Source organism: Hylaeus anthracinus, unplaced genomic scaffold, assembly GCF_026225885.1.
Source record: "Hylaeus anthracinus isolate JK02 unplaced genomic scaffold, UHH_iyHylAnth1.0_haploid 3, whole genome shotgun sequence".
Classification (NCBI taxonomy): Eukaryota; Metazoa; Arthropoda; class Insecta; order Hymenoptera; family Colletidae; genus Hylaeus; species Hylaeus anthracinus.
In genome coordinates this window covers 2,127,767-2,152,915 of record NW_026535284.1, presented here as the reverse complement: position 1 = coordinate 2,152,915, position 25,149 = coordinate 2,127,767, and the positions used below count along the sequence as shown (strand labels likewise).

Sequence of the window (25,149 nt, the reverse complement as noted above, 5' to 3'; positions counted from 1 at the left end):
TACTCGTTACTCCGTCAATTAAAATTAGAATCTCAATTGTAGAATGAAATTACATTTCACGATAACCTAATAAAAAATTGTCTACACGAGTGTTCGGTCGAATAATGTTGCGAATAACAACATGTTATTATCCATTATTTGAATAATGTTATGTCCGTCACTGACAGATTGAAAACGCCAGGCAAGTCGTGCAATGGGTCGTTGCATCTCGCGTGTACGCATCTTGCTGGAAACCGACGGTCGGCAATCGGCAAAGGAGTTCGTTCGACCTCGTGATAATATCTAACGACGATAATGGGATAACGAGACTTGCGATAATTAACCGGGTACGCTGGTATTCGTTGAACTAACTGCCGTGTCGATCCTGTCAATTATTAGCTTGGCCTGAACGTTCGTTTCGGATTAGCTATGCTCTCGCTACTCTAATTTCCCGCGAATAGTTATTACTGGTCGAATGATGCAAATTTATAAGCAGTATGCTCCTCGTGAGGAGTTTATGTTTCTTATGAAGAGTCTATGACGTTCCGTTACCGGAAATAGACAGAACTTTGTGGTAATTTACTGTGGTTCAAAGAACCAGGACTTAGTAAAACACCTAAGGAGACAGGACCAATAAAGTATAGGATTTTTAAACAGCAGAAAAAAAAAGTAAACAGTCGATTTATATTAAGTTTTCTATTATATGAATACAAAAAATCCTGGTAACGTGTAAAAAAACTAGCTGGTTATTGTTTCTCGCTCGCGAGTGGGGTCCTTGTTGCTCGCTTAATTCATATAGCTCTTTATGTTTATTTTGTGTGCGACCCTTTACGAGCGACACAAGGAACTTCCCAATTTTCGATTACAGTGCCATATATTGCGAATAAAAAAATGTTTGAAACTAGTGTTTTGAAAAGGTCACATAGCCAGCTTTCACAGTGCATGATAAAAGATGAGGTGTTCCATTAAAAAAATCATGTTGACCTTGACGTGACTTTGACCGGTCCTTTGAAGGTCAAACGGACACGATCGTTCAATGGAATTTTTGAAACTCTAAAACATTTCTCTAAACCATTTTTCTCACAAATGTTCCATTTTGGAAATATTTGACTGTTTCCATACTTTTGGAGCACCCTGTATGTGTATATACATGTGTTATACATATGCATACAAATGTAATAATAGTAATCTATGTATATATATTATTTCCATTTAGTTATTCGCTCATAAATTTATATTCTCTCATCTAGATTGCGTTATTGAGTTAAGTTTTCTTAAAAAAATCTAAATTAACTACTGCACCGAATTAGAACAAAATCTAATCAGCTCTAAGTTAGATTGATACACATCGATTGCATCATCGATCATTTTTATCTCGCTATTAGTTTTTTTAGAAAACGTTAACGAAAAATTTGTTTACATACGCACACACACACACGCGCGCGCGCGCGCGCGAACAATTTGTTACAAATAGCCTGAAATTACTCCAATAACCTTAAAACATGGAGATCTGTTAAAAAATCGATCTTTCATTTTAGGGGCAAATACAATAACTTCCCTATAAATCGGAAAGTTAATAATTGTTTTTCAAGTAAATCGGATAAAACTGTAACAAAAACTCCAAAAGTATCATAAATTGTAGTATAATTTATAAATTTTCCAAAAATTTGACAAAATAAGAACAAAAAAGTGACAGGTTTCTGGTAAAAAGAATAGATCACTAAATTACACGCCTGCCGTTTTGTGAATTTTTATAGAAATTGCAATTTTCCTACTTCATAGCTTATAGAATCCACAGCAGTTTATGATATTGTTTGGTTTTTCAAAACCAAATATGGTCAAATTGGTCATTTGTCAAAAACAAATATTTTTATAAATGTTGCCAAGATTTTTTTAAACTTATTTTAAACATATTTTCGATATTATGCAGTTTAAGAAAATGCAAACAAATCGATTTTTTAAAACTGCTACATTATCAATACCTCCTTGATGGAACTATGTAGATAAATTGAGAACTCATTTATAAATGAATAAACAATTTACTGAACAAATATTCCGATCAAACAGACGAATTTTGAATTGTTCTTTATCAATCGCTGTACTGAATTTGCGAGTAAAACGTGGTGACAGTAGCTTGAAAAATTAATCTTGTCAGAGCTGACGACGGTTCTCAATTTTGTTAACGCAAACTTTATGCTGTATCTTTATCCTATACAATTTCTAAACAAAGGATTACATTACTGTAATCTGTTTTTACTGTCTACGAAAGGTATTCTATGTGTTCTCTCTTCATTTCCACGTACGCTTCATGTTACAGAATTACGTGTTCTTTCAAATATATCTGGCTTTGAAATCGCTTGATAAACCGATGTATGCTTTAACTAGAAATATGAAAAAACTGTTGTATAAACATAGTTCCGGAAACTATTAAGGCAATAGTAGGTGCGTCGTTGGTGATACATTATCAAGCAAGTGCAGGTCGGTAATATTTATCTAATCCGTTTACATACGTTTATTATTCCAAGTCATGGAGGGTGCTTTGGCTGCCAACAAGTCGACTCTCAAAATCACCAGATCTAACCCTGCATAGTTTAACAAAAATCAATACTGGAGATTCCCACAATAATTAGAGAAAACTTGTTAGTTGCTACTTAGCGATCATCCTGCTCTTTTGCTGATCTCATGCAATAAATAAGGCATTCACGCATCATTGATGTTCCAATAATTGAGATTCTACCATAAAGATATAATAGATAGAGTAGGGGAGCCAAACCACTAGCTGTATTATAGCTTAAAAAAAGAAAGAAAACCGCGGTACCCTAGTTCTCTCTGTCTATCAGTATATTTTTATATTACATTTATGGCAATGATAAATAATTATCGTTTATACTTTTAATAATTACATATGTTTCTATATTCACATTAATAAACGCATAGAAGTAAATGGGATACATACCACGTTTTATTTTCTCTTTTTAATGTCATTTCTACTTACAGGGAGGCCTCCCTGCTCTATTCATAATGTCTCTATGGGTTCCACTGTAAATATAATGAAATCAAAATCACACTTGACTCCTGTGTGACATTTTAGGGTTATGGTTAGCCCTTAGAATCCTGATTTTTCAAATTAAATTTAAACAAATATCAATGTATTTATTATTTGAACAATTTTGACAGCTGACGTTTACTTTTTTAACTTTTGTTCAAAAGAACATTCTGCAATGGTAACATCCATACAACCAAATATTAAAACAAACCAATTGCAAGTGTACAATTTGATTTAGAAGTCCGGTCTCAAATTTGAAACTTAGGGCATTCAAAGGTTAAAATCATATTCTCTGATAGTTCAAATAAATAATGAGTTATACAACGATCTACGTGTACATACGTATTTTGAATCCATTTTTTCTTTTTTTGCATTCTTACTTATTCGCGTGTACGGAAACGTTACGTCGTCGGACTCCAGCGTAGTTTACGTAATTGATGGCGACAGCGTATATTTTTATCATCAGACGGGTAAGTCAACACCGTCGTATTAATTTCAGTGGCCAATATTGCGTTTCTCTCAAGTTTTTCGTTCCACTGGCCGCTTGGATCTTTTCAACTTTTCTCGACCGATCGAGGTGGTCAAGTCATGCTTTGTGTGAACTTGTTCCCAAGTTATGACCATTTTCGTACACCTCAGTAATGTATTATATTAGGTTGTACAAAAGGTTCGTTTCAAATTTCGCGTGCTCCGGCTCTCTATGTTATCAGTGAAAGCGGAGGTACTTCAAATGATTGTGTCTTTATCAATAAACATTCTTGGATCTATGAGCCAGCCATTAAAACTTCGCAGACCTTTCAAATTTCAACCAGTTCGTCATAAATCAGTTTGGAAAATGGAAAATCAGAAAGTACAACTTTGCCATATGATGTATTGTATTGCTTTAAACATGACGATGTCAATGATTACGAAAATGGTATCGAAGATTCGAAACTATAGTTCGATGTGGCCGGCCTCGAGAGGATGATGACACCCTGCTTATGGATTTCGTGCACAAAAATCCTGCAGATTTTGATAGGGCGTTCTTCTTCATCCTCCATATTCTCCCGATCTTGCCTTATGCCTCTTGCCTAGCTATTACAAGGTCAAATATAAACCAGAATTTTGTACACAACTGTATTAGTGATAGATACAAATACAAATGGAGTGCCTTATTTTTCTACGTGTTTTTCTTCAACAGAAATACATTTTCTTCATCAGATAGAAAGCTTTCTAATCCCCTTAGGAAAAAAAGTAGTTGGTTGCACCAATAACCAATTGTTCAAGTACAGTTGAATCGCTGCAGCGCGCTATGTCGTTTCTAAATCTTTTCCTTCTTAATCTTTCCTTCAGTATACCACTCATACGGTAGTCACATGGAATCATGCCCGGATTATAAGGTGGTTATTCGAGTGATATTCAGTGTATTTTAGTGAGCTTATCGTGAGTTACAGCTGGTATATTCGGCTTTGCGTCGTCTTCCAAAAGGACACCGCGAATTGTTCATTGCGATAAACAGTCTTGACATCATCCACGAGCGGGAAGTAGTAGTCACTGTCCTTCGACTATGTAGGTGATCATCAGCAACACACCTTTTGAGTCCCAAAACACAGTTGTTAGAATTTTCCTGGCTGACAGTCGAGTTGGCTTTGATCAGTGTCACCTCTTTAACTTTCCACCACCATACTTATCCTGTTTTGTTTCGTAGGGTATAGTGATGGACCCATATTTTGTTACAGGTCGCTATATGGTCCTAAAAAGCCTCCCTTCTCCTTCTAATCGATTCACAAGTTTCACTGCACCTGCGCAATTGACTACCGAGACATTTAAATTTTATTTAACGGAGAAAATGTATTTCTGTTGTAGGAAGCTACGTAGAAAAATAAGGCAATCCATTTGTATTTTTATCTATCCTTAATAAAGGATTTAACAAATCTGATTTATATTTGAATGACACTCGTATTTATATCTCTGTTTGGAAAATTTTCTTCGGGACAAAAAATTTGAATCTTTGAAATCTTTTGGCCGATAAGAAATCTTCATTTTGGAAAAAAGGCAACATACAGCTTTTTGTAAGATGAGCTAAGATCGTGGAATAAAATAGTCCACATTTGTTTCGATACAGTTTCTCTTTGTGTAAATAAAGTGGTCTTAATTTATTTAAAAAGTTTGAAATGAACTTCCCAAACAACCTACTAATTAGATTCTTATTCGTAAAGCATTTAGCCTCGTGGCTGGGAAGAAAAAAATTGAAGCCCCCGTTCGGTTTCAGTCTTGTGCTTTTCGTCCTTTCTAAGGACGTTTACTCTTGGATTTCTTATACCGATGAAGCCATGCGCAAACGAGATCAGGAGATACAGCTTGCATTTCGCGAAATAGGTGAAAAGAGGGATGGTGTCGTCAACGAAGCGAATCTCGCGACCCCACTGCTCTTCGATTCGCGAAAACGTTTGCCGCGAGATCGCGAGCGAAACGAAAGGTAACGGGACCGCGAAAACCGCGCTAAAAAACGAGCGAAGCGTCCCACGGGTTTGAGACGTGTTCGCGAGAATCGCGGAGGGAATTGGTGTTACGGTCGTTGATCTTGGCCACTTTACGCCCGTTGTTGGCTCACCGATTTATGTAGTTTACATCATACTTATTTTTGACGCACTGATTAAAATAGTGTACACTGATAAGTGATGTACGGATACTGTAACTCGAGTTTCCGAATGAAACTTACAAGGTAACATATTCAATGGGCATACGCTGATTTCGATCAAATTTATGTGGAAGGTAGCTCTAAAAAAATAATTGACACGTATTTTTGTTATCGTCAAGGGTCCTTATCGAAGGGATGAAAACAGTCTCTAAAGTGGGAGTTGAAAAACATGTTTTTTTTAAATAGTAGGTTGTCCAGAAAGTTCTAGCCAATTTTGAAGACAAATTCAAAGGCACATATAAATTTTGATATACATTTATTTACAGTCATTGTAACAAATATTCGTATAGCAACCAATTTAAAATAAATGGCTCTTGTACGAATACTTATTATACTAACTGTACTTACATTTTGTTCCACAACCTTCTCGCCTTTTAAGGAATGTATTCGTGTTATTTGTTTTTAACCATTCCGATATATTCAGACCTGTACCACCTACCAAAATCGGCATGGACTTTCCAGACAACCTTGGAAACTAGAGAAGCTGGGACAAAATTTTTTTTTTTAAATTACGCATTTTTGAATGGCTACTTCGCTCATGTCAGAAAGAATTATTTATTTATTTGTTTAAATAATATCTTTTAAGAAAAATGTATCTTTATTAATTCATCTTACTAAATGTTGTTTCTCATTTATAAAAATGTATATGCATAAACTACAGTTTAAAATAAAGGATATATGTTTTCGGAAATTTTGTTTTTTATCGTATAACAATGTATTAAATAGGGAATTCCTTCTTACGCACCCAAAATTTTGATTTCTTTATCATTCTTTTTTTTTAAGTATGCAAGATTTTAATTTGACATTTTACATACGCCTTTAGTACTATTTTAGTATGATATAGAAATTTTTATGGAAAGATTTACCTAAAAATATAAATGTTGCATCTATCCAGTCAATCCTTTTTGCATTTCCTACGTATTTCGCTATTTACGAGTTTCTTTCGTAACAAGATTGCCTAATTATCGATGCTACTATCATTAAGAGAAAGATTCTTGACCTGCTCGCAAAGTTTCATCAGACAATTCAAGTTACATTAGAAACTGCAAGTTAATCTATTCACGTTAAAGTAAAATTACTTCAATCTTGAAAATTACATAAAGTAATTTTAGTAATTACATAAAGTAATTTTAATTGTATAAGTGCAATTATAAATAAACCGGTCAGCAATGTTCGGACCACATGGACCACTTGTTACCGGTTAACAAAATTTTAAGAGATTTTATGCATTTATGACGTACAATAATATAGCAATTATACATAATATATACGTAATGTATGTTGAATAGATTTTTGAATGATTATAACGGTATTATTATCACATTTTGCATAAGTGCACACCTTATGGTTATATTTAGCATGTGTTTATTACATTAAATTACACCATAAATGGATAATACGGAGGGCGATATTGTTATTTCATTTTTCCTAAGTGCACACCTTATGGTTATGTTTAGCATGTGTTTATTCCATTAGAATACACCATAAATGCATAAAATCCACAATTTAACGATAACAAAATTCAAAATCCATGAAAAAATCGAAAACGCCAGCAATACAATTGAAAATTGTAATAACTTAATCATATTCCTTAAACAAACAAAGCTATTCACCCAAATTTAGACGTACCAGAAATTCATCTAGTTGCTAATAACCTTGTGAGGTGGATGTAACTATAAAAACACAATAAAAAAGAAAAAGAAAAGAAAACAATGTTTATAGTATGTTTATAGCGTATGAGAAAATGTCAAAACAATTGAAAACGACTGCTTCTGCTCCTTCCATTTCCGTCGCGAAGACGATGACCGCGCGTCAGCTTGAAAGATGTAGCTCCGTTTAGGTTACGAGTTTAGACTGCTTCTGTCGGTTGTTTGAGGCTACGTAAACGTTAACGTAAACGAAAACCGTGCCGATTCGCGCGATGGCGTGCACACACGGAGAGCCCGTGTTCCAAGCAGTGTCCCTCGACGTTGCAGCGAGAAATAGGAAACCGAGGGAGCGCAACGGCAACGACATTCTTTTGGCAATAACGCGGCACGAGTCACGTAATATGGAAGTCGAGATGAACGCAGGCACGCACCCATGGCTAAGATCGGTTTCTCGTAATCAAGGTAATGCGATACCGGCTCGCCGACCGCGGTAGACATTATCCTGGCGCCTAGCATAGCGTGTCGAGACGGACCTTTCGCTTAGTCCTCGAAACCGTTCGCTTTGCGGCTCGTTAGCGCGAACGCGGAAACTATGCTGGCCAACTTCGTACAGGGTATGTAAAAATTGGCCGCAGTTGCACAAGCCTTCCTTCTCGCGTGATAGGATTCAATCGACGGATAGGAGGTCGAGCGAAAGTAAAAATATTGTATAAGGTATCGGAATATGTGCAAAAGTGGTAGAGCACTTCGAGGATGCCTCAGCCTGAGGCCCTCAGGGGGGTTGCTTTTTCAGACTAAAAAGTGATTTCTTTATCATTTTTCTTTTTCTTAAGTATGCAAGATTTTCACATTTTAATTTTACACGCTTTTTTATTACTATTACTGTATAATGTACCAATTTTTATGAAAACATTCTCCCAAAAATATAAATAATACAATCCGTTGACCGTGAGGCAGTGGAACATACATTGGGCACTGCTTAACATGATTCCTGCCGTTGAAATGAACTGAAATTAAAAATTCAATCGGCATTTTATTCTATGTACATTTTCGAATTGTTTAACGAAACAGAGAAAACCAGATGGATCTTTTTTCTCGAAATGGCAGCTAAACGAACTCAAAACTACAAATTTTTAAGAAAAATGATTGAAATTTGAAAATGAAATTTTTAAAAAATATGATTTCGTGGTCTATTTACAATCTGTGTGAAAATCTGCATATCCCATAATAATCAATATTAAAGTAACAACACTTTTATATCGTTCTTCATAAAACTGGGGTGGTCAATTTAAATCGAAATAGGCTTATATTATTCGTATTTAATCAATCAAGTGAAGTTTTGTGAAAATCCGACATTAAATACATCCACGGAATTTAAATACTGGTAGCCTGAAACTCTTTTAGTATCCGAAGGTTTATGGCTGTGTCAAGAGCGAATGGGTCCTCGACGTAACTCGCACACGTGAAAAAATGGTACAAAATGTAAAAAACTAATGGTCACCAGTTTCAAGGATAAATCCACATGTTATATAAAAGCCTGTCGCTAAATGCATTATAAGCTTCAAATTCAAGGTCAAATTTCTTCAAATTTCTGAATATTCCACTCGAAAAGAAGGTAAAACTTTCTAGCACACGATATTAAAATAATACAGAATCTCGAAACTTCATGGATGATTTTATCAGCTCAAAAAATAAAAAGTTCTTTTATCCCGGTATCCATCTTTTACCGGGACGGTGGAAAGTGGTGGAAAATATCTTAATTAAAAAATATTGAAAAGTTTATAACTTAATGACGAAGAAATCTCATACGAAGATTTCTTATAAGAGAAGAGATCTCATAAGAAATCTCTCAAAACCGGTGGGAATTTTTATGTACCCCTAATAATTTATTTGAGTGGCCCGTCGAACCAGTATGTTCGCAATTGGTAACCTGATGCACAATCGGTCGTTAGTAATTAAGCAAGCAGACTAACAACTAAGGTATTCGGATTCCCAGAAATCGAGATAAACAGATAACTAGCGACTTTTAAATAGGCGTTGTTGACTGTCGGATAATATGTTTACCAAACGTAATTGGAGTTTTAGCTCTAGATGCCTTAACCACATGGTGGGAAAAGTAAGGACATTATCTGATAGAAGAACTAAGAGAACGTTGTAAAATAACTAGCGACTTTTATTCGAGTACGTTGATTATGAAATTCTTGATACTGACTATCGTATTTTTTGGAAAACGTAATTGGTGTCTAATTCCTAGAGGATCTTGTTTCTAGAGTCGCGTAACGAGAGAGAAAGAGATATTTCTAGTACAAAGACTATAAGAACGGTTTAGGATAATTGGCAACTTGCATTCAGGTAGTTGTTGAGACTCGGATAACATTGTTCAGGAAACGTAATAGGGGTCTTATTCCTAGAAAACCTAAATCTGAGAGGTACTCGCGTAGCTTCTGAAATGTCTTGTTATACTGTTGATATCTACCAATCTGAGTACCATTTCCCAAATATTCCCAGTGATTATGTTTTTTTGACTATTACCACTAGACAACGAATATTTATATAATGCATGTAAACTATGTACAAAGCATATGCAAAATGCACAAAATATATGCAAATATGCACGATAAATCATCTTAGATTTTGACGAAATTTGGATATGTTATAGTCTTTATCAATATTTAACTGTATGTCAAAAAATTTTTCGAAATTTAGAAAATGATCGATTTTATAGCTTTGTGAAGTCGAGTGCTACATTTTTTCGAGAAATTATAACTATTAATCTAGTAAACGGATACTGATGAGATTTTGAGAAGAACTAGTGAAAACATAGGAGTAGCGAACAAAAATTATATCAGTTAAAAAAACTTAATTTAACCATCTTTTTGCAATAGTCTTATACAAATGCGATTTTTTTATTGGTGACCTATTATGCAAAAAATTGGAATAAAAATGAGAACATAGCTCCATTTATCCTCTTTATGGAGGGACTTCAAAAAAAGTGAAGAAATTCAATTTGACTGAGTAAAAATTAATTTAAATGAACGTTAATTGTCCAATTTAAATGTCTCAATCTGTTTGAAAGTCTCCCAATAAAGAGGATAAATGGGGCTATATTTCACTTTTTAGAATTTTTTAAAAATATGCGTAATATAAAAACAAGACATTTGTTTCAAACAATTTAAAGAAGAATAGTTAAATAAGTTTCGTTTAAACTGAAATTATTTCTAATACTTTTATAATTTCTTCAAACAAAGTAAGCACAAAATTTGAAACAGTTGCAAAACCGATAATTTTTAAACTGCTTTTACATTCACGGAGATATGTTCAAATATTACTAAAGACTACATACCCAAATTTCGTCAAAATCGGAGATGAAACTCCAAAAAGTATCCGATTTCGCGTGGAATAGCTCATAATGCATATGTTCATATGCATTGGTACTACGATATGCTGAGCACATGCAATTTGCCAAATAATACGCGCATATCAAAATATGCATTTACATTACGATCCGCAATTTAATCATCACACACTGCAGTATACGTATATGTATATTGTACATATTATATACGTTATTAACACGAATTCTGGACACTTCTTTTGTATTTAACAGAAAATTGCGTTAATTTGTTTCGTAAATTTCAACTCACTTCTATCGACTACGTAAATTATGTATCTGTTTTCGAGAAAGTAAAGGCCCAAAGATAAGATAAATAAAAGATATATCTGTCAGCGAAATCTTTGTATGCGTGATTTTCGAGCTCCCGTAAAATAATACTAATGGATCATTTAGGGATTTATGTTTGTGAAGTTCTCTTAAATGACATTTGGTGTAATCATTTACACCGTTAGGAGACGAAATAAACAGTCAAGTGCTGCTTGGGAAACAATATGAAAACATATGTTTCTTGAAAACAAAATTTAAGTAAGACCATTTTATTGTTATTTTTGCACGTAGATCTTTATAAATCTGGTCTAAAAGTAAAAGATTATGCCATTTAAGTCCATTTTGTCTAAATTGAAATAACATTTTTATAAATAGTGATGATGTTGGATTTCTGTGAAAAAAACCGTTAGATTATAATTTGAATGTTTGTTTTTCTCTGATTTAAAAAGGTTTCATCCTTGCATTACATTGTTTCGCCGACATACCTCGGTGTTTTCGCACCGCCCTCTTCGTTATAAGCTGCCCTTGTCTGCGTTTGACGGGCGTCGTCAAACGTCAAAGAATATACGATGTTCACGTTAGTCGCACAAGGTCAGTCCCGAGTTTGTGCTTCTAACGAAACATTACTGTAATTACTCATCACAGACTGTAATAGTATCCTAATATCGAAATCTTTCTCGTACACAAGTAAATAAACGATGAGAAGCAATCGATGAGCGGATACGAGGCAATGTTCGATTGATTTGTATTTCAGGCGCTGTTGAGCAGTGATTCGTGGAACGCCAAAGATGGAGGCGGCGAAGGAAGTCGACGCTGAAAATCGTTCGAGAACGAGCGCACAGGCTGGCAATAAGGAAGGGCCCGAGAGGCTTCGAGTCCTCTCGGTCGACAAGCTTACCGTCGAAAAGATCATCTTGGAGTCCTCGACTGGATCGCGAGAAGTGCTCCTGACGAAAAATGAGAGTTCCAGGAAATTGTCGATAAAGACAGAATCAGGAGAGACGGTTCCTACGCAATCCAAAGACGAACAAAAGTTTTCCACGAATGTCGAGCATTGCGCTTCGCTTACGAAGGATACGTCTGTGCTCGAGTCTAACAACAACGTTTCTGATAACGAAGCAATCTCGAAGACTCTCGAGACCAACGACGTCTCTCCTCAGGATGCTGAAAAGAGAATCAAGCCCATAAAATTGACGAAGAGCCCTTCCATTGGTAGCATCGTAGTAGCGGGCCTCAAGACTACCTGTCCAAGTGGCGCGAGAAGCAAGATTCCACCTAAGGTACCCGAAAAACCAGCTGCAAGGAACTTTGTTCTATCCTTCCAGAATGAAAGAGAGTTTATCAATTCGGACAATTCAAAACCCAACGACAAGGTAACCGTGGCGGTATCTGAGAACATAAATAAAGAATCGAGTCCTCTAGAGCCAGTATCGAATACTGGTCCAGATCACGGCAGGGTCGAATATGACGAAGACAACGAAGCTCTATTCGTAGAAGCAAGTCATGATATCGTGGGGAAAGGACAGCAAAGACTTCGAGAGAACGACGACAAAGTCGACAGCCTCGTAGAGATCGACGCGAAAGATCGTTTAGAGAAGAGTCAATCGAAGATCAAGGACCTTCAGGAAAATCTAGGTACCAAGATCGACGCCAGCACGGCCGAAAATTACAAGAGAAAGCTGCTGGAATTGCAGGCGACCTGCACCCTGAAGCTGCCCGTCGTCGTTGACTCGAACGCGAACGAGAAATTCATCGGCGGTGTTGCGTTTGACAAAGAGTTTCTCCGCAAGCACAACCTCGACAAGAGGTTGAAGATCGAGGAGAACAGGGTCCTGGAGACGGATCTGGATCGCGTATCCAACGGGGAACGAAACGACGAAGAGTCGAGCGAAAGGATCGTAACGGAGAGGAACGTCAAACCCAGTTACAGCAAGAAGGTGTCCGAAGTGGAGAAGAGGTGGTCAGGAGAATTTCTGGAGAGTCGTCTGGAGCATCACTCCTCGGAGTCATCCAAGTCCTCTTACGTCGAGGAGTTCGGTAGTGTTTCGTCTAGAGAAAGTGTCGACGAAGATCGCAGCACGTTTGTTCTCGAGCATGGAAAACGACAGGATTTGAAGGAAGACAATGGACTGACAATTGACATCACAGGAAGACAAACTTCGGAGGAAGTTCTAGCGGACAACACTGACGTTAGCACGATCGACTCGGACTCGTGCCTAGAGGACAGAATCAAGTCCGTGGATGAGGACTTCCAGGACACAGTGATCAAGATAGCCGAGTGTAAGGGAACCGATCAGCGACGAGTGGAATTCGAACGGGCCAATCGGTGGATAGAGTCGGTGGTTCTCTCAAAGGACAAGTTCCAGGATCGAAGGAACGAGAAAACATTCAGTCGCGCCAGAGAAGAAGCTAGGAAAGTGTTGAGCTTTAATTCAGACATAGGACTGAGCTGCTCCACGAATTCCATAGACTTTGTGGGCCGAAGTCGATCGGGGAGAGACGGATACGCGAGACTCATAAGAGAATTCACTATGGAGACGACTGCGGTCGCTGCCGGCTCTTCTCGAGCCAAAAAAGAGGTTGGTGTAACTTGAGTATTCGATGCGACTTAGTATTTCGTGAGGAGCTAATTGTCTAAATCTACAACTTTCGTAATCGATACCATCTCTTTTAACTAAACACCGGGTTCTTTCTAGTTACTCGCACTTTCTTTATCAATTTGAAATAAAAATAGCTGGGTATATCGTATTTTTAACAATATTAAAAATATAAGGTGTACTAGGATAAGTAATTCTATAAAGTTTTATATCAATTCTTTTTGCCAATGTTATTTTCCATCCGAAATCATCATGAATTGGTTTGGAAACTCTAACGAATAGTTTACACCCTTTACTGAATTCCACTGTCGAAAAAAAGAAAACCGCAAAGAAAGTAGTACAAGTTGAAAAGCGTAAATTTTACAGGAGAGACAAGAGAAAATTGAGTACTTTGAAAACCATTTCTGAGCGTGTTACACGTAAGTAAACTTAAAGGAAATGACAAATCATTTAGGTTTACTGTCTTTTTACTGATATTGTGTCAATTTTCGTGATCGAACTTAGACCAAAGTAGACCAAAGTGACACTAACGAAATTTTACCAACATTTTTTATGAATTTTCCACTCGTGTCACTTTTCCTGTGTAACATTCGATATTTTTAAAACACAATCGACGCATCACAAAAATTTTGTTAATTGTTTGTCTTGTCACTTTCTTGCGGGTGCGAGGTATGTCTCTTATTTTTAGACACTTTACAAATCTATGAAGTTTCACGAACGTTGTCTGCACATTACAATTGAATTGATCAAAATGCCGATGTTTCAGTAATTATTGGACGAAAAACTGTGTGTAACAGAACATAATATAGGAGGTCGTTGAATTCATCTGTTTACTACATAGTTACAACGTAATGGAGTTATAGTCACACAGTGCCATTTAAAAATATTCAGGTGACCTTAACTTTTTATGGAAAAAGAATTTGTTTGAAAATTTGTTGCACTGAAATTTGTAATCAACCGAATACTAAATAACTTTTATTGCAAACATTTTTTCGTCAAATTATCAAAAATAAATAAAAAATCGTGCTAGCTGATACGACACACTTTCGGGGTCGAGCCCCATCTTTGACACCGCTATGTCCACGTATTTCCTTTTGTATACTGTAATTAAGACACTGTTATCGTTAAGCAGAAGAAGAAGCTCGGGCTCCGCCGACTTCTGCCAGGATTCTTCTCGCCAAAGGATTCTCGGAAAGACTACAAGAAGAAGGAGTCGAAAGAGCGGAAGAGACAGGACGACCGTCACTTTGCTCGCTACCAGCAGAACGGAAACTACACCAGGTCCCCTGATACCATGAACTTGAACGAAGACATCAAGAGAAACGTCAAACTGGACAACAGTCTGAACGGATCGATCATCGAGGAAAGACTGGACGAGATTAAGCGGGAATTGTTTCCTGACCAGGGTCCGATAACCAGCACTCCGGACCACCTGGCACGAGACGACGATCAGAATCTTTTGCGCGATCGAGCCGGACCTCCTAGATCCTACACTACCGACTCGAGTCTAAGCTCGATCGCGCCAGACGAGAGGTGGATCGACAGAAACAATTCCCACCTTGGTATATCCCCCGACATCAGGAAGTTCGAACAGAGGCAAAAGCGCGAGGAACTAAGCCAGAGGTACGGGCAACTGGAGCGCAAGCACAGCTTGCAGGAGCAGAACCACTCGACGCGATCTTACGTGTTCCATAGAAATCACGGGCCCTCGGGTAGAATCTCTGCCCCACCCAGCGAGAGATACTTGGTGAGACCTAGAGCGATTCATCCGATCGACAGACCCTTACCAGCGATCCCTCACTCGCGAACGGAATTGTCCAACTACCAGAACTATCTGGAGGAGCTGGAGGAGAACCAGTCCGCCAGGTACGGGAAAAACGCGTACGCGTATTCTTTCGCGGCTGACAAGTCGACGTACTCGAACGAATCGGCTCTGTACGAGAACGATAACGCGTCAGGTCTGATCCTGAAATCGGTCTCCGCTCAAGTAAAAATCACCCGACAGCCGATAGTAAATCAGAATCACAGGGCTCCTCTGGTAGGCAGATCACCAAAGTATCCTTCGTCAGGGTCCAGTCAGAAGTCTGGGGACTACGCCGACTCGAGCTGCACGCCAAATTCTAGCCAGAAAAGCGAGTTCTCGCCCACCAGCTCGAAGAGCGGCGAATATTACTTGCACTCGCCGCGAAACAGCGGCTCGCCTATGGGTAGAGACTTGGAGGATGATTGTCGCAGAGAGGGTATTTACGAAAACGAGAAATCGCCATCGAGGTCGTCTACGCGTTGCATGGACGAGCGTATTTACGACGTGAGTCCGTCTTCTCCGTGTGAAGATCGCACCACTCCCACTAATTCCAAGCAGTTGGACTGTTCTATGGATGATTCTTTGGACAAAGGGGACACGCCGCCGAACCGGAGTCCCGCGAAGAGTTTGCAATCCGTGCAAAAATTCGACAACGGTCAAAGACACGAGCAGTCGACGAATCAAGCGGGATGCTGCAGCCCCGCGAGTTCGACGAGCGGAAGTCAAGGGAAGACGGCTTTGTCACCAGGAACGCGTGCTGCGTCGTCTTCGAGAAAAGCTCAACCTAACGAACAGATCCTGATAGCTTCGCCGAAGAGAGAAGCGTCGTACGAAACGAGAATACCGCGGCCGTCGAACGAGTCCAGACGTTACGCCGTCGAATCGCCAGTGCACATAACCAATTCCCCACGTCGACTTCAGTCGGCCAACTCGATGGATTCTCGAGACCAAAGTTCCAGTGGAAATCCACGCGAAGATCAATCCTTTTCCAGCTCGAGAGTAGCCAAATTTTCGGGACAGGATTCGTCTGGCAACTTGTCTTCGGAGTTACCGCGACCGGAGCCCATTTACGGGCATAGAAATCAATCGATTCCCAGTCAGCGATTGGAGGTTCACACTTATCGGGTGAGCACGCAGAAGAAAGATTGCGAAGATAGAGTAGCTTGGGTCCAGGGCCGAGCATCCTCGCCTACGAAGAGTCCTCAGAAACGAGCCGAGTCTGCCAGAGACGCGGAAGGTAACGTTCAGCGGAAAGAGAAGTGCAATCGATCTCTCGATCTACAGCCAACGGAAAATCAACGTCAACGACAAAATCACGTCGTTCAGTCGCAACGTCCTGTTCCACCGCATGCAACCGAACTTCAGCGAAACAGGATCCCCTGTCAAGAAAAAACACACCAGGTCGACAATCCAAGGCACCCGGATACGCCGCGACCACTCCAACAACAACAACAACAACAACAACAACAACAACAATCGTCGCAACCACGATCCATCGAGGAACCTTTGTACATTCAGAGAATACCAGAACCGGTATACGGACAAAGAGTGCCGACCAGCGGAGCACTGTCCCCGTCGAAGCAGGAAACTCGACAACACTTGGAAGCATTTTACTGGCAACAGAAGGCGCTCGAAGCGCGCAGGAAATCCTTGGCGACACCGGTGAACGCGGCCCCTAGACAGACGGGGCGAAAAATTGATCTGCCCGAGGTCAGGGAAGCTGTGTATTGGCAGCAACTCAAGAAGCTTGACGAGGAGCAACAGAGGCGTATCTACGAGCAGAATCTGATAGGGGAGAGCCTCCAGTTCACAGGTGGATCGAAACGCTCTTGTAGGCCGACGGCTTCGAGGCGAGCAACACCTCGAAACGTTCCGATGACCGATCATCTCTCGATATCGACCGGTTACGGAGATCCCTCTTCGTGGACAGACGATCGTCATCGTTCCAAAACGAATCCCACTGGGAAACCGCCTCTGATGCAGAGCCAGAAAGGTCAGAATCAACCAGTGTTAATTGTCAGACCGCAACAGGCGATTCGAGACCGTCGAGAAGCGCCGAGCAAGACTCTCGATCCGGCCAGACTCGAGGCTCAACGCTCCAAGAGCGCATCCCCGCATTTACATCGTGGCGAAGGGCAGTCGATCCCTCGAAAAGTCGAGACTCGTTCGGTTTACGAGGAGGAGGGTACCGACGTCGATGGAAAAACAGCTCCTCCGCCGATATTTAAGAGGGGTAGCCTGATAAACGGCGAGTGCGTCGAGTATGGCAGCGTTGGTGGCGCGAAAAGAGTCAGTTTTTCGAATCAGTCGGCCGTTGGACCCGATTTGGCTAGCGGTAGCTGGCCGACGAAATATGGCACTGCTCCAGAACCGCCGACTCGAAGGCACAGGAGCGAGGACAGTACTTCCGATACCGATTCCGTGTTCCTTCATCAAGACCGTCGCGATGGAAGTCATTGTCCTGACACCACGGAGTACGATGCCGACAGACCGCTACCGCCGCTACCCAAAGACTCGTCAACCAACGCGACCAGACCGGCTACTACGAGAAGCAACGCGTATGGCGACCTTGGATGGAATACTGGCTCCGACCCTCGACGGTCTATCAGTCCGATGGCTACCGCTGACCAGATGCAGCGAGTTCTTCGACAGAAGGGTAAGTAGTTTCACTTTTATTTATTTGTACCAAAGTTGTCGAAGCTAGGGAAATCGGGAATCTCAGTAAATCTCTGGGTTTCGAGACACAAATCCTTTTTGAGCTGTCCAAATGCAACGGTAATGCATACATCTTGAGCGCCTGTGAGCTCCACTGTTACTATAGGGGTAGATACAATATAAGTGGTACGAAGATTCTTCTGTAGAGGTAACTACATACTACAGATACCGTACAGGTACCCAAACAAGAATTTAAAAGCGTACGGAAAACTGGAAGCTCTCGATCTTATATCTATAAATACCTTGCAACAGCACATTATATACAAGATGTCCCTCGTAACACTTTTCACGATTTTTCAAATACTTACGATAATCTGACAAAAAAATATTTTAAACAAGTGTTGATCAGTTTTCGATTGGCTATACATTGCAATAAAAAAATTCTAAAAATTTTTTTTAGTATTGTCAAGGACACAACAAAAAAATAATAATGACTGGATTAAGAACTGGACACTCAAAAATTACACATGAACATCTATTAAAGAAAACGGACCCTCCCCTCTGCGACTCCTATGATAAGGAAATTGCAATTGATCACCTACTGTACGAGTGCAGAAGATTTGAGCTACAGAAAAGGAAGTACAACTTGAACTCAGAAAGAGCTTTAACATGCCAGAAACATGTGCTAAACATCATGAACTATTTCAAGGACACTAAACTCTACTAAAGTCTCAGTCGTATATAGTACCACTAATCAAACAGAAATTCAATTAAATCTGTCGCTAATTACCAAGCAGTAGATGCGACGTAAAATAAAACCATTTAAAAAAAAAGGGGATTTAAAAATGGATGTTATTCACCCCACTGTTTTTGAACCTTATCAGTATAAGGTGTCCCGTAATATGTTGGAAATAGTTCACCGATTGAGACGCATAACGAAAACAATGAAAAGAATACAAACAAAATGCATTCCATTTGGCACATATCGGTGAGTCGATTACTGATACATAATCAAAAATTCAGCACAGCACTCCCACTTCAAAAGCCATGCTTCCGCTTAACTTTTTGTGTACATATCATCCACGTAGGTTTGCATAGTCTCCAGTCAACAACGACGTTTTCCATCGACTACGAATCTCCCGTAGAATACAATGAACATTTCGTAGTTCCTTTCTCCGATAGTCGAGTTGTTCGCGCCTCCTTCTCTCATTTGCCTGCCCTATGCTCTCACCAGATCCTAATTTTATCCGGACAAGGTGCGAACCGCGCTCCACCGTGCGGCGTATGACCGTGCATTTCAATGAACCCCTTAAGGCAAACCGTGAGCAGCATCGCATCCCGTCGCGAGGAGGCACGTTCCTTCGCAAGGCAGACAAATCTCGCTCTTACGTCTTAAGCCTCTTTCCGACTCAACGGTGCTACGGTTTTGCGTAACCGTGTACGCGTGCCACTCTATCTCCCTGAATACGATTTCGTGAGGTTCTGGGAATCTCGTATTTCTTCTGTTTGTCTATCCGCCGGTACCAACGGCTTGTCGCCTCCTCTCGAACAGAGGCAAACTTGAACGCCAACTTAAGAGTGTGTTATTGTTGGAAACTGGGAAAGATATTCGCAGGCTGTTGCTGGATCGACAGTGGTGGGTGATATTATACCTTTCAGTTAAAGATGCTAAATACCACACGATCGGGTACAAGAATTCTAACACGAGGAGTCGATATATTGTTGGATTCCGAGCAAAAAAAAATGTTTAACACAGTAAAAAGAAACTTTCGAAGAATTTATATTTTGTACAGTAACGATCCGCACTGTTCCAGTGAAAACTGAGTTCTGGTTTGCTGAGGTTTTTGCGAGGCTTTATAATGTATCTATTTCTAAAGGGTGAGTAATGAGTAGGGACGACGCGTCACGACGGTCAAGGAATGATCATGAGTCAGGAAGGATACGAAGTACAACAAGATATAGAAATTTGGAGCTGAAATTAGGGTGTTTAGCTATGGAGACATCTGTGCTAACAGTTACGTTGTAACTAAGCGTGTTGGTCATCTAACAATATTCAAGTGATTGTTCTTTGATTAAATATGAATCAATTTTCATATTTCGATTTAAATTTACCACCCAAATTTTATGACAAACGATATTGTGGCGGTGGTAGCTGTGGAGGGAGAGCGAGAAAGGGGAAAAGGAAGGGACCGTTTCGTCCTGGGCCTGCTAGTGGACTTGTCAATAATGCTACCTAATAGGCCTGTGCTTTAAACGCCGGAATATATAGATGTTGGTCGAAAAATGGCTTATTCCCATAAAAAAAACTTCAAAAAAGTAAAAAAATTACGTCAAGTACATGAAAAAGTAGAGGACTTAAGGAGTAATCATAGAAAAATAGAAGACCCCCATAAAAAGCTACAAGAAAATAGAAAAAGATGTGAAATCGAAATGAGCAGCACATGAAGGTTCTTTCCAGTAAAGTGCAAAGGCGACACTGTGTAATACAATGTAAAATTCGGTGCTTTCCAACTATGCGCAGCTAAAATACTGTGTTTGACAGGGCGGACGTTCAGATCCTAATGACAACTCATGTAAACTGACTGCTCCGCACTTTGGCGGTGAAATGAAGAAGCTAAATAGCGTATCAGCCTCAAACTGAGACTGTTTAAAAATTTACCTAGATGTCCACGGCCTGGAAGTCAAATGCTTGGCGTGGTCAGGCTCGGTCGAGACAATCTACATATATGTACTTATTAGATTGGTCGAAGAGTGCATCAATGGTCAGGTAGTAGGTATAAGTATAGTAAGAAGAAGAAGGAGTCGTTGACTCCGAAACTATAAATTTTAAATGAGTGGAACAAATTCCTATCCTTCATTATTGACGACTTCCTCGGAATATTTGACGACAAAATTTATAAACTGATTCGTCCATTTCGATTTTCGAAACGGGTGGCACACAGTTTACGACTGGCAGTAACCTGGTTAAAAGCGTTACGAGCTGTAACACTATATGCTCGTACAGATACATTTTCGGATTGTATATTCCTTTCTGCCAGAAACATGAATGTGAAAGCTTTTGTTTTTGAATCGGAGATGTGTATCGAATTGTCGAATGTCTCTTTTCGTAACTTTATGTCAAAATGGTAAACGTGTAGACTATTTCACAATGTTGATTGTACTTTCAAGTTTCCGTAATCTCGATTTCGTTCCAAGATGGACAAGGTAATGCCTGTAAAGAAATCAACATCTTCCACAGACGAAACTAATCGTCTGGAAGCGATTCGGTTACACACGAGCAAAGGATGCTGTGTTTGCGTACGGAATGACGTTCGAGGTCAAGATTTCCTTAATCTCATGGTACGTGGGTAGGATTGCGTCATCCGGTGAGGCGGTTACTTGGCGAGTCGAGACGACGCGACTCAACGCAGAGTAGGTACGAGCAGTCACGATTACACACAGTTGCCCTTCTAGGCAGAGCCGCGAGGAAGGTCGCTGACCTTGCGACTCGATAAAACACTCGACACACCGATGCACTCTTCCACCCACTATTTCTCGACGAGAAACCGCACCGAAACGCCCACGCGGCTGGTGACTGGCCATCGTCAAGTTACCTGACAATTTAGCGAAATTGCCGTTCAAAGTTAGGGTTCCGACAAGAACGTCGATACCGTTGAATATTACACAGGTTGATACCGTCTAGGATAGGAGAACTACCCAATAAATCGGAAGTCCTGCTTCTTTTCGTAAACGTTCGCGTAGCGATGTTATATCGCGGATGATAACAAGAAACTATCAATTTAGAGAAATGGCAGCCAGTCATTCGTCTAACGTTCTCAAAAGACGAGTCTTTATGCGAGATATGTTATGAAACAATGGAACACTATCAGGAACTGATACTTTAGGCATAACAATAATATATTTGGTTGTCCCATAAGTTCGTGCTCCAAACCCTGTCACTATTTAATAAAAAGAACTACAGAATTGTATAGTGACGATATAATGACTATGTCGGAAAGGTGGGAAAATATTGTAAAATGAGAGAGATTACCTTTTTTTTAAACACTTAAGGGCATGGTTCACATATTAGTTTGACTAGCAGAAGTATAAGTGACGTGAACTTTTAGAATGATCTAATATTATAATTAACAAATTCACAAGCCAAAGAGGGCCGCGTCTTTGGTTACTAACTGAGTTGGAGGTTTTCGGAACCTTGGACTTGAATTTTGAATTAGAAAGCGCGTACGCCGAATAAGTTGTTTTATTGGAGTATCTAGAATGACTCGATATTTACATTAGAAAAATTCTGGCTATCGGCGGAAATGTCTTTAGCGAATCAGGGCAAATAAAATAAACGAAAGGCTGGACTTCCAATAAGAGTATGAGCTAATTGTTGTCCTATTCACAGCGAGGCTGCAAACTGTCTTGAAACCCTTAGATTTAAGTGTCGTATATTTAATACATAGCACCAAGTATATGGATTATATTTTAACAAGAGAATAAACTAGTCAAACTTGGTTATTCATAAAAAAGAGTTTATTCTCTGAGTATTTTTTTTTGTATATTTTTATGCTCTCCCAAGATGTGGGACTGTCCTCTTAGGCACTCAACTTGTTTTTTTTCTGGTAAAGGGAGACATAAACTCATTGCTGTTTTGAAGTTGTCACGACGGTGAGTGAAATTTTTCCCATGCCGTTTTCCAGTGTTACCACTTGAACTCGTTTTAAATATTTAGTCATAGTGGACCAAGTGGAGCAATATGTTGGGACTTAGTCTGAAGTCTCCATCTCCTTTGTATGACTGGCCTGGTGATATGCTTGGTTCATATATTTTATAATCAGTGTTTCTCTATTTGAAACATATATACTTGAAGAGATAATATAAGAATTTTCATCCGAAAATATAAAAAATGTTCGAAGATATGAGCGAACTGTTGGAAGGTATCCAAGAAAACATGGTTTTGCGATGAACAACGCTTTTAACGTTTTACGTTTTTACGTAAAACTGGATCATCTAAGATTAAAAATTCCAACGGATTTCTTTAAAATAATAATAAAACTAGTATTTAGTCATTGATTTTGGGGAAATATTGGTTTTTAGAAAAATGTGTATATCCTTCATGAAAACAAAAGTGTATACTTAAATAATAAAACAGAACAATTAAATACGAGATATTGATGTCTTAAACAAGCCTGTAGAATTTAAAACGGATCAGTTTAACCATTCTGAGTTAGAACATCTCATTCGATGCCGTACAAACTTTTATACACACCCGCTCAGAAGTATATGGACACTACCTTAATAGAAAAAAATATCTAATAAAAGTTGCGAATCTATTAATATAAATTATATCATTTATCTTTCAATATGTTTATGTTGTATTAACGAATATATTTTATTAATCATTTTTTCTAATATCACATTAGCAATGATTAAAACTATAGAGATAACTAGATAATGTTAAACTTTCTTTTACCAAACTTGGATACAATTAATTTCTTCATTGTATCTGAAGTAATATTATTTCATTTATTTTGTAATATTTCATCACAAATGTGTTTGATATATTGAACATTCTTTCTGAACTTTTCTATCTAAACGATCCCATAGTTCCACTATAAAATTGAATATGGTAATCAAAAAATTCAATATTATTAAATGTTGTTACGTACACATCCAATATAGAATTTAGCAACAAAATTGTATAGTAATAATTCATGGTGTATATTAATTATTCATTGAATCTAGTAAGTGTCCACATATTTATGAGCGAAGGTGTACATACCTTCTTGAATGTATGAACTTTTTTCGAAGCATTTGGTATCCTACCCCCTTAATACTTAAACTCTTATTTTTTGAATATCATAATTAGAAAAGTTTTGTTTATATTACATTCTACATATGAGTAATTTCAAACAAATTACGTTTGTATTTTCACATGAAATTTAACATCAAAATTATGGTTATTTATAAATTTCAAAAATGACTTTATCCGAGAAATCGAATTCGATAAAAGTAATATCTTGTCGCAAAAACTGCAAGTTTACGTTTTCTTTGTGTACTCTGCAAGCTTTTTAGACGATGTATATTGTTCTTAAAGTTTTCCTTTGATAATAGATAATAAAGGAAACGATTTTGCGAAGAATGGCAATTTATCATTTTTCTAACACTTAGAATCACTGTGCCTTGCAACCTCGACACCTGGATGCACGATAACCGCCATTGGCGAAGATGCTCCTTGAGCGTTGCATCGATAATCACGCGTCGCGTTTGTAAATTCAAATCCGCGGGTCGTTCGACGATGCGGCGAAATTAAAATGAATCGCCACGGTTTCAGTAAAAGCGGCGACAGAGGAGGGTGTACATAGGGTGGGCAGGGTTACGCGTACTCCACGGTCTCTGTGCCGAGTCCCAAAGCGCCTTTCCGGCTCGTTCATGCAAAATCAAACGGGCGACCTACCTACGCTACATTAAAGTTTCATAATTTCGGAAGCTTAGCGCATCCTCTTCTTTGGCATCGTCTGAATCCGAGACTCTACGCGCTCGCGCGAAACTGTCGGTATATTTCTTTTAGAAGGGTTTCAAACAGACACATTTCGCTGGAATTTGATGACAAAAGCGAGGATTCCCCGTTAGGTCTGATCGCGAAGTCAATCAAGTTTACTGCCACGAGGACCTTGAAAGATTCAGAAAAAGAGTCGTTTGCGTCCTGCCTGAGATTGCGCGCTCTTGGATACTACATCATGACATTACTCTTTGTCGCATCGCACTTCATTCTCGGTAAGCGAGTTTTTGGTCAATGAGAAAATTCCTGTGATTCAACAGTTCCTTTATTCTTCTTAACAGACACGTCGTAAGTTCACGTGACATCTACCTGTTTCAAAAGAATAAAACCCATCACTAGAGCCGTCATCTTGAAATTGTGGTAGGTATTTAAAAGGTAGCAATAATACCAGGACTGTTCTTAGGATTGGGCACAATGATTCTAAATTCATTTATTTAGGAAATTTAGGAAAGACATGGCGCGTACAGCAATTCAAAATCCTAAAAAAACTAGCCGAAAGTCGAAACAGCTTTCAGGTTTTCATTAAAAAAGCTT

The 25,149-nt window shown here is 39.0% G+C and overlaps 1 protein-coding gene across 3 annotated transcripts in view; it reads left to right on the top strand.

Moving 5' to 3' along the window:
- The window catches only part of LOC128894199 (uncharacterized), a 294,902-nt gene that overhangs the window by 4,999 nt on the left and 264,754 nt on the right, over positions 1 to 25,149 (top strand). For all 3 annotated transcript variants that reach the window (XM_054155770.1, XM_054155772.1, XM_054155769.1), the window contains exons 2-3: positions 11,770 to 13,594; positions 14,745 to 18,072. In XM_054155770.1, coding sequence (XP_054011745.1) covers positions 11,804 to 13,594; positions 14,745 to 18,072 — 5,119 coding nt within the window. In that variant the 5' untranslated portion in view covers positions 11,770 to 11,803. The remainder of the gene's footprint in view (positions 1 to 11,769; positions 13,595 to 14,744; positions 18,073 to 25,149) is intronic.